Raw genomic sequence first — 14,210 nt, forward strand, 5'->3', positions numbered from 1 at the left:
CGCGAGCCACGCGGGGAACCCCGGTGACGTAATCACCTCCTTCTCGCATTCCCGCGCTCACCAGAAAAGACGCAAAGGTGGTGACGTGTCCGGGGCGCCAGTGCGGCTGCGCAGGAGACGTCGACAACTGAACGTCTTGCGGCGCCGCCTGGTGGAAGAAAAGAAGCTAAGCGACCGGAAGTGGTTGCAATTGCAGGAGAACGTGACTGACGTCATCTCGCGGCGGTGATCGGGTGGCTGCCTCGTGACAAACCCCCAGCTGCTCTTCTGCTTCCAGTGTAGTGTAGAAGCTTAATTTCAGGCTCATTTTTTCGAGTTTATGGAAGTACTATAATGTACATTATAGAAAAATTGAGGGAAAAGGAAAAGATGGGAAGAAAATACCGCATTCCCAATCTTTACTCCCAGGTTTTTGTTTTTTTTATTAAACAAGTGTGTACAACAGTAGTATTAGATACAAAAATTCCGAAGGGACGAAAAGCAACCGAGCCTTAAACTTAAGAAATTCAAAACACTAGACAAGGTCACATCGTATCTGACTTTACTATTGGTATCATTACATGTTAAGTAACTTCCTCAAAATCGCTCTTAGGAGGGTGGCAGAACTGGGGTTTCAAACCCAGGCTTTAAAATCTGAACTTTAAAATGCAGGAATAGAGAAAGACACTGAAGTGATGCTAGGGGGAAAACAAGCAGGAAATATACAGGGCAACGGACTCCACTTTCCTCTTTAGGAAGCCATAAGCTGGAAGTAGTTAAAAGGTAGTAATAAACTGGAGACTTCATCCTAGAGCAACTTCTTGGATAAAGTGGCTTTGAAACATCAAGCCAGGCGTCGTGGAAATGCTTGTAATAGCACAGGGAGGCTGAGGAAAGAGGATCACCAGTTGGGGGCTATGCAGGGCTACGCAGCAAAAATCCTGTTTTTTCACTTTTTTTGTAGGGGGTTACCTTGTGCTTGCAAAGCAGGCGGCAGAACCACTGAGCTAAATCCCTAGCCCAAAATCCTATTTTTAAAAAAAAGAAGTGATACCACCTGCCTCGCAAGAGCAAAGACCCGAGTTCATACCCGGTACACCCTCCCAAAAAAAAGCGATACATTTTCTTTGGTGGGGGGTTATATATGAAAGAAGGGGTAAGGAAAGAAAGAAATCTGTCTTGAAACATATCCAGTGCCCTTGCTCCTTGCTGGGGCCTTAAGCTGCTCTCCTTTTGTCAATGAAAGGTGAAAGGGAAGTTATGTATGGATCAGGTCAGGCATCAACGTTAGTACTGGGTACATTCTATAGTCCAGTATTTTGTGCATGGCTTGGGAACTGATGATAAATATTCAGAACTTTGGGGCCACCTTAGAACTTCTGAAACAGAACATGAGTTTCTACTAGATCCCTAGGTGATTCCTATACATGTTAAATTTTAGTATTATTGTAAAACAAGTCATATTGTGGATGCCACACTTCCAGGCCCCTCAGCTGTTCTGTGAAGCCCCAAGAGACAGAAATGAATCAGCCCCTGGCAACAAGACTGAGCCCCATCCATATCCTAGCTCCACCCTAGTGTGGCTGCCCTGCACTATTTCAGTGTTCTTGAACAGCCATTCATTCTGTGGGTAGAGCTATTTCTATCACTTGCAATTGAAAACCAAAAGCCTAATTCATATGGGGCTTTTTGCTTCGACCAAGGACAGTGACCTATGAGACATTTATGTCAAAACAACATATCACAAGGAGAAATAATATGTACTATAGAGTAATTTTGGGGGGGGGAGTAAACATTATTTTAACGCTGTTTCCAGCAAGATACATAATCTCAGATAGAGGCCATTTATTTAACTCTAAAAAGGTCTAAACTCAAAACAATTAAGATTTAATGGGGAAAAAAAGATGAAGTGAATAATGTAAGTGCCTGGCCCATGGTGGGCATGTAGAAATATTGATTTCCTTTGTGACAATCTGTGACCAATGAACCCAGAAAGAGGAATGAGGGTCTAGTGGCTGTAAACGTTTTGAAAAATAAAGGTGGAAATAAATATAAAGCTAATAAGCAAAATAATAACAACAACAATAAAGCTAATAAACAATTACAGTCATTAGCTTCAAATGCCAATACTCCCTTGACACCCAAACCTCTTTTTCAGGTAAATCTCCCAAAAGGTTTATAAGTTTATAATCAGGCCACCATGAACCAACCTTTTGAAAACTAGTGACTCTGCTTTATTTGAGAACAGAATAACGAGCATGGCCAAAGTAAGGATGGCCCCTTACATTCCGTCCTAACCAGGGCATTAACTTCCCAACACTGTTAGTGTAAGGCTGAGTGCTGCTAACTTCTGAAAGAATTAGAAAGACACTGAAATAAACTCTAAAATTGAGTCTATGACAAAGTGCGCCGGTTGTTTCTTCCTTTTTTTTTTTTTTTTTAAACTGGGGATTGAATTCAGGACCTTGTGCTTACAAGGCAGGCGGCAGCACCACTGAGTTAAATCCCCAGCCCCTTCCTTTTAAAACTCTAGCCAGAAATTCTGCCCAATTTATAATGAAGACTGTATACAGCAGCACTTTAAAGGCTACTTATAAGAATGTTTCCTCAACAAAACCCACTTGACTTCTGAGAAATGGAATCTTAACTAAGAACGATTCACTAAGTAATAGAGTAGTAGAAGTGGTCAGGGTTGGAGATGTGCAAATTTAGCAGTAAAATACTCTTGTCTCAAGGGAAAGTGATAGTGGTCAGAGGGGCCAGTTCCAGTGGCTGGTCCAGAGGGGGCCTCTGGTCTTGGTAGTCCGCCACATGCCCGTTCCGGTGGTGACCGTACTCAAATTTGATCCGCAGCTCACCAATCTTGGATTGGGGAAGGATATCTGGGATCCACTCAATGATGAAAGGTGTTGGCTCCTTTTGATCTGGGGAAGTATTGCCTAAAGAAGGGGAGGGAAAGGGAACATTCATTAGTACATTCCACAGAGATCATGGGCATTTCTAATAGCGGGAAGTATCGTGAACTGGAGCAGAGTGTCCTTGGCTTTGTCAGGCTGAGTAGGTTTTACATATTCAGTGTGTAACTGGAATATAAGATTTCCTGATCATTGTGAAATTAACATATAGCGCAGAGTGATGATATACACTTGTAATCCTAGCACTCGAGGAAGCTGAGGCAGGAGGACCATAAGTTCAAGCCCAGTCTGAGTAACTCGGACCTTGTCTCAAAAAAAAAGAAAGGGGGCTAGGGATTTAGCTCGGTGGTGTCACCGCCTGCCTCACAAGCACAAGGACATGAGTTTGATCCTGTGTAACCCCCCTCCAAAAAAGGCTGGGGGAATCTGGCTCAGTATGAAGGTCCAAAAAAGATATAATATTTAATAACTTGAGATCTTTCTTATTGATGTTGATGTTAGAGTAACAGTTTGATGGGAGATATAAAATTTAAAAATTTAGATTAAATAACTTCTATCGGAAATTATTGAAGAGTAGCCCGGTGTGGTGGCACACGCCTGTAATCCCCGCACTCAGGAGGCAGGAGGATCACTGCAAATTTGAGAACAGCCTGGGTTACACAGTGAGTTCCAGGTCAGTCTCAACTACATACTGAGACCCTGTCTCAAAACAAACAAACAAACAAACAAAAATAAATAAATAAATGATTAAAGACTTTCAGGAGAAAAAGTAAAAAAATTTAAAGATATGTAAATATGAGGGAAAAGGATGGAGAAAACCCTTAATTATGTATACAGTACCCTTTCTTCTCTCAGTATCACTTCTGTATGTACAATTTTTTTTTAACTTCACTACCCATTCTCCCTCCATTTTATTCCCACATCACCTTCTCTAGTTGCCTACCATCTACTTCTTTTGGTTGTTTCCTTCTTACAGTGATCAAGATATCATTTATATGATGAGAAACAAAGCTTCCACCCTACCCAGACTAACAACCTGTGTTGACTGGTGTGTTTCAGTGTGTTTGGTTTCTTCTAGCCACAGAATATAAGTCTGGTTCTTGTCAAAAACAGCTTCTACTTCAAATTATATCTAGCGGAAAACCCTCTGTGGAGTGGCCACTATTCATTTAAATATCAATGAAAATGCTGAAACTCAGGACGATATCCACTAAGATCACTGACAGCACCTGGCAGTAAACATTTTTTTCTTTTTTTTGGTACTAGGAATCGAACTCAGGACCTAGTGCTTGCGAGGCAGGAGCAGTGCCACTGAGCTAAATCCCCGGCCCATTAAATATTTTTTAAAACATGCAGATGGATGGCAGTACCCAGGCTGCTGCCACCACATGGCCCAGCTTTCCTTCACAAAAGCAGGCTGCATGGAAGAAAGCAGGAAGACACCTTGTCCCTTATATGTTGCTGGGGCTAGAACTTGCACAAATTAGAAAATCCATAGTCTGATTTGCTGCCTTTTAGAAAGTGTCACGCACATTGATCCCACACAGGTACCTGGACTCTTGCTGACTGCAGAAGCAGGGTTAAAGCCGACTAAGGTGGCAGAACATGTTCTGGACAGTGCACTAGGCACAAGTAAAGTAGTGTGGGTAGGGGGAAAAGGAAAACTGGAACACCACACGGTGGGAATCTGAGTTTTGTGTGTGTTTTCATAGATCCTATCATTAGCAAAGGAGGAGAGGCCACTGTGATGGAAGAAAAATATACAGTCAGAACTTTGCAGCAACCCTCCACCAGGAGATCCAAGAGGGAGGCAGCCATCACCCAGGGTGGCCCAAGGCAGTGCTACCAAAACCTGTGTGGACAAATTTTACTCTGTTTTTGACTAAATAAGGAAAACAAGAAGCTTTTAAAAAGACATTAAGTTGAGCCGGGGATTTAGCTCAGTGGTTCTGCCGCCTGCCTGGCAAACACAAGGACCTGAGTTCAATCCCTGGTATCAGAAAATAAATAAATAAATAAAAAGACATTAAGTTAAAACACACAGGCCAGTCGTGGTGGTGCATGCCTGTAATCCCAGCACTCAGGAGGCTGAGGCAGGAGGATCGCTGTGAGTTCAAAACCAACCTGGGCTACATAGTGAGTTCCAGGTCAGTCTCAACTACATAGTGAGACCCTGTCTCAAAACAAGCAAACAAACAAAAAAGTCTAAAGAGCTTAGAAGCACTGATTGATTTAGACCTTGGAAAGTCCTTAGCTAAACTACACTGAGACCCTGTCTCAAAAAAAAAAAAAAAAGCCACACAGACACACACATGGCTAGGACAATCAAGAGAAGGGAAAGCAATAGCTACTACAACTATTCAAAAAATTTTAGGGAATTGTTTGGCACCCCAAAAGAATCCTGCCTTTATGCAAATAGGGCCAAAAATCATAAAGACAGCCCAGACTTTGAAGACAACTGATGAGATTAAAACAGACTAGCAGGAAAAGATCAAGTTTCAAACCAAAAAGAATTAGCAGAATTAAAATCTGCATGGTTCTAAAGCATATTTCAAATCCACAATAATCAAGAATATGGTACTGGCATCCACAGGTCTAGACAAAACAGAAACAGTAAGATCAGAAATATTCACACCATTAGTAGGAACAAAACAAAAAGATCAGAAATAGACATAAATAGAATATGAATTTAGCATAAGACAAGGTGGCATTTCCATTTAGTAAAAAAGATACAAATGAAAGCTGGGCGTGGTAGCATATGCCTGTAATCCCAGCACTTGGGAGGCTGAGGCAGGAAGATCGCTGTGAGCTCAAGACCAGCCTGAGCTACATAGTGAGTTCTAGGTCAGTCTCAACTACATAGTGGGACCGTCTCTCAAAAAACAAACAAAAAAAACATACAAATGAGTGGTTCTCATAAGAGGAAGAAAATGAATCTCGACTCATAACTTACATCAAATAATTTTTAAATGTGAAAAACTCCATTTAAAGAATGCTTTTGAAAAGCATAAAATTAAATACTAGTAGAATTAAAATAAGAATATATATCTCCTTCAAGGGAGGGGAAGGGAGAATTCAGACATGTCATGTACACGCACCAACTCCCCATGATAAATGTGATCATTGTGTACTGTAAACACACACTAATAAATATAAAAATTTGAAAAAAATATAGATCACCTTTAAAAAATATGAATACAACAATGCATGGGAAACAATCCACAGCAAAGCAAGCAAACAAAAGATCAATTATATCACTTATAATAAATATTAAGATAAACTATTAAAACTATATATAATACAGTATATAAATAATAAAGTCTGTCAGTAACTTTGATGTACTAACAATATCACATAAAATACTTAAAAGGCTTTTAATATAAGAAGATATTTAGAGAAACACAGACATAGTAGGAAGTGTATCACTGACCCTATAGTCTTTGACAGGTCAGAGACATAAACTGGGTGTATTAGCGCACTCCTGTAATCCCAGCATTCAGGAGGCTGAGGCAGGAAGATTGCTGTGAGTTCAAGGCCATCCCGAACAACACAGCAAAACCCTGTCTCACAAAACAAAACAAAGATATAATAAAGATAAAGAGAATTTAAGTAATAAAATGTGATTGATTTAAATGCTATATAAAAGTCTAGTTCTGATAAATAATAATGCCTTTGCTAGCACAAATTCCTATTATATGTCATTAATGTAAAAATATTTTTAAATTCTTGGCTTTAAAAATTTTTTTTGAGGGCCGGGAATTTAGCTCAGTGGTTCTGCCGCCTGCCTCACAAGTGCAAGGTGCTGAGTTCAATCCCCGGTACCAAAAAAAAAAAACAACCCTAAAACCAAAAAAACAAACAAAAATAAATAAATAAATAAAATTTTTGAGACAGGGTCTCACTATGTACTTCCAGCTGGCTTTGAAATCACTACGTAGTTCAAGCTGGACTCCAATTCATGATGATCCTCATTCCTCATTCTCCTGACCACTAGGATTACAAGTGTGAGCCACCACACCTGAAATTCCTAAAAAATAAAAATTAAAAAGATATCTCTGACATCAAAATAATAAAACAAGAAATTGATACAAAGATCAAAATACCACGCATACACACAAAAGAATATAAAAATCAAAAGCCTCAACTAACTAGAAATTTTAAATACAAAATACTGGGGACACAGAAAATAAACTATAACCAGTTCAATAATAACAGAAAAGAGGCTGGGGATTTAGCTCAGTGGTTCCACCACCTGCCTTGCAAACACAAGGGCATTGAGCTCAATCCCCATACCAAAAAAAAAAAAAAAAAAAAAAAAAAAAAAAATTGGGGGCTGGGGATGTAACTCAGTTGTAGAGCACTTGTTTAGTATGTGCCAGGCCCTGATTCAATCCCCAGTACTGAAAATAATGCACATACTGAAAGAAAAAAGGACCAAGCAGGATTGATTCCAGAGATATAAAATTACATCAAAAAATATAATATACCTATGAATACATTCAGAAGAACCTGACAAAATAACTATAAATTCTCAATTTCTCTAGAATAATAAATGTACAGTTACAGAAAGGAGGAAGCTGGCTTCATCGGTCACAAAGCTAAAGTAACCAAAACTATGAGTGACTGATAACAGAAAAAAAAAAAAAAGAAAGAAAGAAAGAAAAGGAAAACCCCAACTATGGCTAGCATTCAGTTGTTCACTCAACAAGTCTTTACTTATTACCCATTATAATCAGACACCAAACCATCTTGAGGTACCGTACTGAACAACACAGTTCATTGCCCTTAAAGGGCTTACAATCTAATCAGTGGAAAGGGATGTGAATCCTTAATGGTTAGGAGTGCAGGCTCTGGAGTCCAGAACTGCTGGATTGAAACAGCCTCAGCATTTACTAGCTGTGGCTAGTGGTTGGCTGGACTTAGCCTCACCTCAGTTTCTTCTTCTATAAATGGGGATCACAGAATCTACCTCTCACTAGGTTGATAAGTAATTAATGCAGGTAAAGCATTTAAAATAATACCTTGCAAGAAATAGTTAATCCTTAAGTGTTGGTTGTTACAGTCATCATTATAAACTTATCACATTCCAACACACTGTGAGACTGAGGCAGGAGAATGGAAAGTTAAAGCCCAGGGCCAGGGATTTAGCTTAGTGATAAACGCCATCTGCCTCATACGCGCAAGGTCCTGAGTTCGATACCCAGTACCAACCACACCCCCAAAAAAGTTAAAGCCCAGCCTGAGCAACTTCGCAACTTAACAAGACCTTGTCTCAAAACAAAAAATGAAAAAGGGCTATGGATGTAACTCAGTTAAAAGGCCCTGGGTTAAATCCCCAGTGCTGAGAAATTCTTATTTTTTTGAGATACGGTCTTACCTATTTAGTTCAGGCTGGCCTTGATTGCACTATGGAACCCCAGCTAGCCCCAAACTGCTGAGGTTATTGGTGTGTGCCTCCATTCCCAGCAGAACCCAGGACTTTGCAAATGCTGGAGAAGCATTCTACCACCGAGCTATTCCTCCAGTCCAGTTACCCTCATTAATTATGAGAGAAATGCAAATGAAGAATAAGAAAACATCACTGGGCGTGGTGGCCCACGCCTGTAATACCAGCACCTGGGAGGCTGAGGCAGGAGGATTGCTATGAGTTCGAGACCAGCTTGGGCTACATAGTGAGTTCCAGGTCAGTCTCAACTACCTAGTGAGACCCTGTCTCAAAAAACCAAAAAACCAAAAAAAAAAAAAAAGAAAAAGAAAAAGAAAACATTTTTTGCCTATTATATTAACAAAGATTCAAAAAAGAGAAACTCTTTTATTATGCACAGCTAGCAATCATTTTATAAATGATACAGTGCTTCTAGGGAGCAGTTTGACCAAAAAAATGCCTTAAAAATTATATAACCTCTGACCTTCCAATTTCACATTTAGGAATTTATCCCAAAGAATAACTGAAATAAGTGCAGAAATAATAAAAGGCTTATCTAAGAGGAAGTTAATTATAGCATTGTTTTAACTAAAAGCAAAAAGTTTATAACAGGTTAGAGTGTGGAGCTCCAAAATGAATTCATTTTATTAAGCTGTTCAATTTTTTTTGGTACCAGGATCGAACTCAGGTCCTTGTGCTTGCAAGGCAAGAGGTGGAACCACTGAGCTAAATCCCCAGCCCAAAGCTGTTAAAAATAAAAAATAAAACATTGTACACTGTGGATACAGCTTGGTGGTAAAGTGTGTGTTTAGCATGTGCAAGGGCCCCAGATCGATACCCAGCACCACATAAAACAAAACAAAACAGCAAGTTATTCACAATTGTGTTATTCACTTAAGTGTTCATCCACAGATGAATGGATAAACAGAAGAGTGGCATGTATAGACAAGGGAATGTTATTCAGCTTTAAAAAAGAGAAGAAATTTTGACATATGTTTTGGCATGGATGAACCTAAGTAAGGTAAGCCAGATTGTAAAAGGACAAATACATGATTCCATTTATATGAGTTACTAAGAGCAGCCAAATTCATAGGTAGAAGTAGAACGGTGGTTGCCAGGAGCTGGGGCAAGGCAGGTGTGGGAAGTTGTTGCTTAATGGATAGAAGGTTTCAGCTGAGGATGATGAAAATGTTCCGTAGGTCAGTGTTGGAGATGGTTATATAATAATGCCAATGTCCTAGAGAACTACACACTTAAAAGCAGCTAAAATGGTACACTTTCTGCTATGACAGCTTATAACAATAAAAAAGTTTTTTAAAATAATGTTGAAGGGCTGGGGATTTAGCTCAATGGTTCCACCACCTGCCTTGTAAGCACAGGGATCTGAGTTCGATCCCCGGTACCAAAAAAATATTAATAATAAATAAAATAAAATAAAATAGTGTTGAAGATAGACTTGGAAAGCAGTATTGATGTATTATTAATAGAAAAAAAACAACAGAGATATGATCCTATGTTTTGGGAACTCTTCTGCTGCACAGAAAAGGTAAAAGGGTAAATAAATCTTAATAGTGGGTCAATTACAGGTGGTTTTAATTTTTGTCTTTTGTGCTTTATCTTGAAATCTGATTTCTCCACAGAGAACATGTATTATTTCTGCAATTTTATTCTGAAGACACAATTGCTTTTACAAAATGAATGTGTCTCCTTGGATTAAGGTCAAGATCCAAAACCTCAGACAGTGCAATGAGCAAAACTGGCCCTCAAAGTAAGATGGGCTTTTGAAATTTACTTACCAACTTTGAGAAAAGTTTTTAGTTCCAAGGGTCGCAGCACTGGTTGCTTTTCTATGCGGCCATAGGTTTCTGCTATGCTCTCTACTTCCACTTTAGGGCATTTAAATAGCTCATAAGTCCCATCTCGGTTCTGGATAAAACTACGGGTAATTTCCAAGGGCATCTGGACACCAAGACAACAACAAAAGAAGGTGAAACAAGGAAAACTTTCAAAGCAGACAAATATTTGGATACCAATAGGTGTTTTATTTTCCCTTCTTTCTTGTTAAGTGCACTGAATGAAAACTTTCTTTTGTACTTCCAAGCAAATCCTGTCAACTACTCTGTCATTTCTCCCTTTCATGGCTTTCCTTAATCTGAACTCCAGCCCAAACTGTACCAACTGAACTTGTAAGATTCTCACAGCTCGTAGCTGTGCAACCAGTGTGGACCTGCTCTGTCGTCAAATTCCTTCCCTGACTGCTCAGCTGGTAGCATTCTTCTAAATACTCTTTCGAGAGCGCCTCCAGTTCCCCTCACGTCCTGTGTGTTCATACCATCCTTGGGACTGAGCTGCCATACAGAACTTAACCAAAAAGCACTGTGTTTGCCACCAAACAGCAGGATGACTATGAACAGGTTAGTAAGTTTCTCAGAACCTGCTTTCTTATCTGCAAAATGCAGTTAATACCTCTGCATCACTGGGAGACTGAAGAGGTGATGAAGTAAATAATGTCCCACAGAAGAAGCTCTTTGATCACTAGCTATCTCCCCGCATCTGCTTTTGCCCTGAGTTGCTTCAGTGCTTCCCTGAATGTCACTCATTCTAGATGAGAAGCTGCCTCAAGACCCTATACCTGTAAAGCTTCCCAGCAGTGCTGGGTGTGAAGGCACATGCCTGTAATTCCAGCACTCTGGAAGGCAGAGGCAGAAGGGTCTCAAGTTCAAGTCCACTCTGGGCAGATTAGTAACTTAGTGTCTTAAAATAAAACATAAACAATTGGCTAGGAACATAGCTCTGTTTGAAGGTCCTGGGTTCAATCCCCAGTATTACCAAAAAAAGAGAAAAAAAGTCCCCCGTGTCATTAGCATTCACATAGGCTATTTTTGTTTGTTTTTTAAAGACAAGGTCTTGATATGTAATTCATGCTGGCCTTGATCTCACTATGTAGTCCCAGCTGGCCTCAAACTCACTGAGATCCTCCTGTCTCAGCTCCTGAATGCTGGGATTGTAGGTTTTTTTCTATGGTTCACATGTAAGTTCTGTAGCCACTGAACAATTTATTCTTTTTTTTTTTGTACCAGAGATTGAACTCAGGTCCTTATGCTTGAGAGGAAGGCAGCCTAACCACTGAACTAAATCCCCAGCTGAACAACTTATTCTTTTCTGAACATAACAATGCTTTGCCATTAATATAATCTATGTTTGGTACCGGGGATCGAACTCAGGATCTTGCGCTGGTGAAGCAGAAACAGTGCCACTGAGCTAAATCTCTGGCCTGAGCTAATCTTAATTATCAAATTACATTAATCTTGGGCTGGGGATTTACCTCAGTGGTGCCACCACCTACCTCACCAGTGCAAGGTCCTGAGTTTGATCTCCAGTACCAAGAAATAAAAAAATTTTTTTAAAATTACATTATTCTAAAGTTTCTACAATATTCCATTACTTTAAGAAGGGAAAATCTTGGGCCAAGGATTTAGCTCAGTGATTCTGCCACCTCCCTCACAAGCACAAGGTTCCGAGTTTGATCCCCAGAACCAAAAAATAAAAATAAAAATAAAAATAAAAAAACACAAGGGAAAATCTTTCTCAATTTTTCAGGATATACTTGAAAAATATATCTGAAAGCCAGGTGTGGTGGCACATGCCTGTAATACCAAGCACTCAGGAGGCAGAGGCAGAAGGATCACCATGAGTTTGAGGCCCGTCTGAAGTACACAGTGAGACCCTGTCTTAAAAAAAATATATATATAAAGAGATGTAACACACACACACACACACACACACACACACACACACACACGTTTGAAAGTGTCTAATGTGTCCCTGGTGAAGGAGAATAAATAAGGGTCATTTCTCTAGTGAGAATCAAATTACAGTATGGAGAAGTTGTTTTTTTGTTTTTGTTTTTGTTTTTTTGTACCACAGTTCGAACTTGGGACCCTGAGCTTGTGAGGCAGGCAGCAGAACCTGATCTAAATCCCTCGCCCATGGAGAAGATTTAATTGTACTAGAGTCACTGACTTCACCAACAGTATGACATCTAAAATTATTTATAGACTTTCTAGCTGCCTGCCAGTAAAATCTAGGGCTCACTATAGCTCACTATAGCTTTCTTTCTTTCTCTTTCTCTCTCTCTCTCTCTGTCCCTCCCTCCCTCTCTATTTATTTTTTGGTACCTGAGTTCAAATTCGGGTTCTTGTGCTTGCAAGAACCACTGAGCTAAATCCCGGCCCGAATCATTATGTAAATTATAAGGAAAAAAAAAAAAGAAAAGAAAAGAAAAATCTGGCTTCCTGATTTCAAAGGCAGAGAAAAATCATACTCTAAGACACTTTTGAAAGAGGAAATACCCACTAAAATCAGAACCAAAAATATAAAACACTTTTTCTTAATAATATCTTCTTTGTTTTTTCAGTACTGGGGATCAAACTCAGGATCTTGTACTTGCAAGGCAGGCAAGGTGCCATTAGCTAAATCCCCAGCCTCTTAATAATATCATTTTTTTTTTTTTTGGTACCGAGGATTAAACTCAGGTCCTTGAGCTTTCCAGGGAGGCGGCGGAACCACTGAGCTAAATCCCCAGCTTAATAATATCTTAGCATTAAAAAAAGGTACTCTCATTGGCATCTGAACTTAGGGAATGGGTACAAACTTAACTCCCCACACTTGCTTCTCTCTACCATCCCACTATTGTAGAAATACATTCTTACCTCTGGGGTATCCAAGATTTGTTTAACTTGCAGGATATTAGTGATATGCCAGGTGTACTTGGAAAATGTTCCCAGTGGCAAGGCATCTTTTCGAACAAAAGCTACAATATAAAAAAGACAAAATTAGACTACCAAAAAAAAAATCACATTCTCTTTCATTACTTTTGTCACTCAATATCTATCGAGTTCTGTGCAGTGCTATTCATTTCTTATAGAATCTCAACCTTTTAAAAAGAAATTCTAAGGGCAAATATATAACAGTGGTCAACACACATGTGACAAACCTAATAATGTGAACTGTTATTTGACTTCTCTGAGGCAGAATGCAGTGCTACTTATTTTTGCTACCTTAGGAACTTGCTTCAGTGTTTGATAAAGCTATATGCACAAGGTTCTATTATAAAACAGTCTTACAACTTTAGGTACAATAAATCGAATAACAGTCCTTAAAATAATTACTTGGAATTTAAGCTTTCTATCATGATGGCTAATCCATTGTCTGCATGCAGGATTATCAAGCATTTCCACCAAAGGGCCTGTAAAAATCGGCAAGGAATGAGTTAAAATTAAACTGGAGTTTAAAATGGAAGAAAGACTCAATACTGCTTCAAAAGTTGGATAAGCTGTGAACAAAAAGATTTTTATAGCCCCAAATATAGTGATTCACAGCTTGCTCTCAAATTGAAAAAGAGTTAAACCTCAAGCAGTCACTGCTCTCAGTAGAAAAAAAAAAGTCACCGTTACATTAAATAACAGTTTGAAATATTGCCACTGAACAATTGTTTCTTTCCATCTTTTTCCTTCCTGATTTCCTTTTTGCACATCTAACAAGTATCTTGAGATCTTTAGCTCTCTAGAAGATGTTACATAAAATCAAAAAATAAATACTAGAATAATATAACGAAGTGTTGAGGGTAGGGAGTGTGGTTCAGTGGCAGATCCTGGGTTCAAAGTAAATTATTCGAAGCCTAATAATTACTCTGAGGATAGAATCCTCCATCAAAAATTGAGAATCTGCCGGGCATGGTGTTGCACGCCTGTAAGTCCAGCAAACGGGAGGCTGAGGCAGGAGGATCACTGTGAGTTTGAGACCAGCCTGGGCTACATAGTGAATTCCAGGTCAGTCTCAACTACATAGTGAGACCCTGTCTCAAAAAACCAAAAAAAAAAAAAAAACAA

General features: G+C 39.3%; 1 protein-coding gene and 1 long non-coding RNA gene across 8 annotated transcripts in view; both read right to left on the reverse strand.

Annotated features, from left to right (window-relative positions):
• Positions 1–248, reverse strand: part of LOC104852139 — a 9,001-nt gene extending 8,753 nt beyond the window's left edge. The window contains exon 1 of the long non-coding RNA XR_777419.2: positions 62–248. This is a non-coding gene — a long non-coding RNA (uncharacterized LOC104852139). The remainder of the gene's footprint in view (positions 1–61) is intronic.
• Positions 249–1,009: 761 nt separating this feature from the next.
• Positions 1,010–14,210, reverse strand: part of CUNH2orf42 (chromosome unknown C2orf42 homolog) — a 45,327-nt gene continuing 32,126 nt past the window's right edge. For all 7 annotated transcript variants that reach the window (XM_010609659.1, XM_010609662.1, XM_010609663.1 and 4 more), the window contains 3 exons: positions 13,032–13,132; positions 10,116–10,278; positions 1,010–2,918 (listed from right to left, as the gene is read on the reverse strand). In XM_010609659.1, coding sequence (XP_010607961.1) covers positions 2,710–2,918; positions 10,116–10,278; positions 13,032–13,132 — 473 coding nt within the window. In that variant the 3' untranslated portion in view covers positions 1,010–2,709. The remainder of the gene's footprint in view (positions 2,919–10,115; positions 10,279–13,031; positions 13,133–14,210) is intronic.

Source organism: Fukomys damarensis, unplaced genomic scaffold (genome assembly GCF_012274545.1).
Source record: "Fukomys damarensis isolate Sample0158 unplaced genomic scaffold, DMR_v1.0_HiC HiC_scaffold_2, whole genome shotgun sequence".
Taxonomy (NCBI): domain Eukaryota; kingdom Metazoa; phylum Chordata; class Mammalia; order Rodentia; family Bathyergidae; genus Fukomys; species Fukomys damarensis.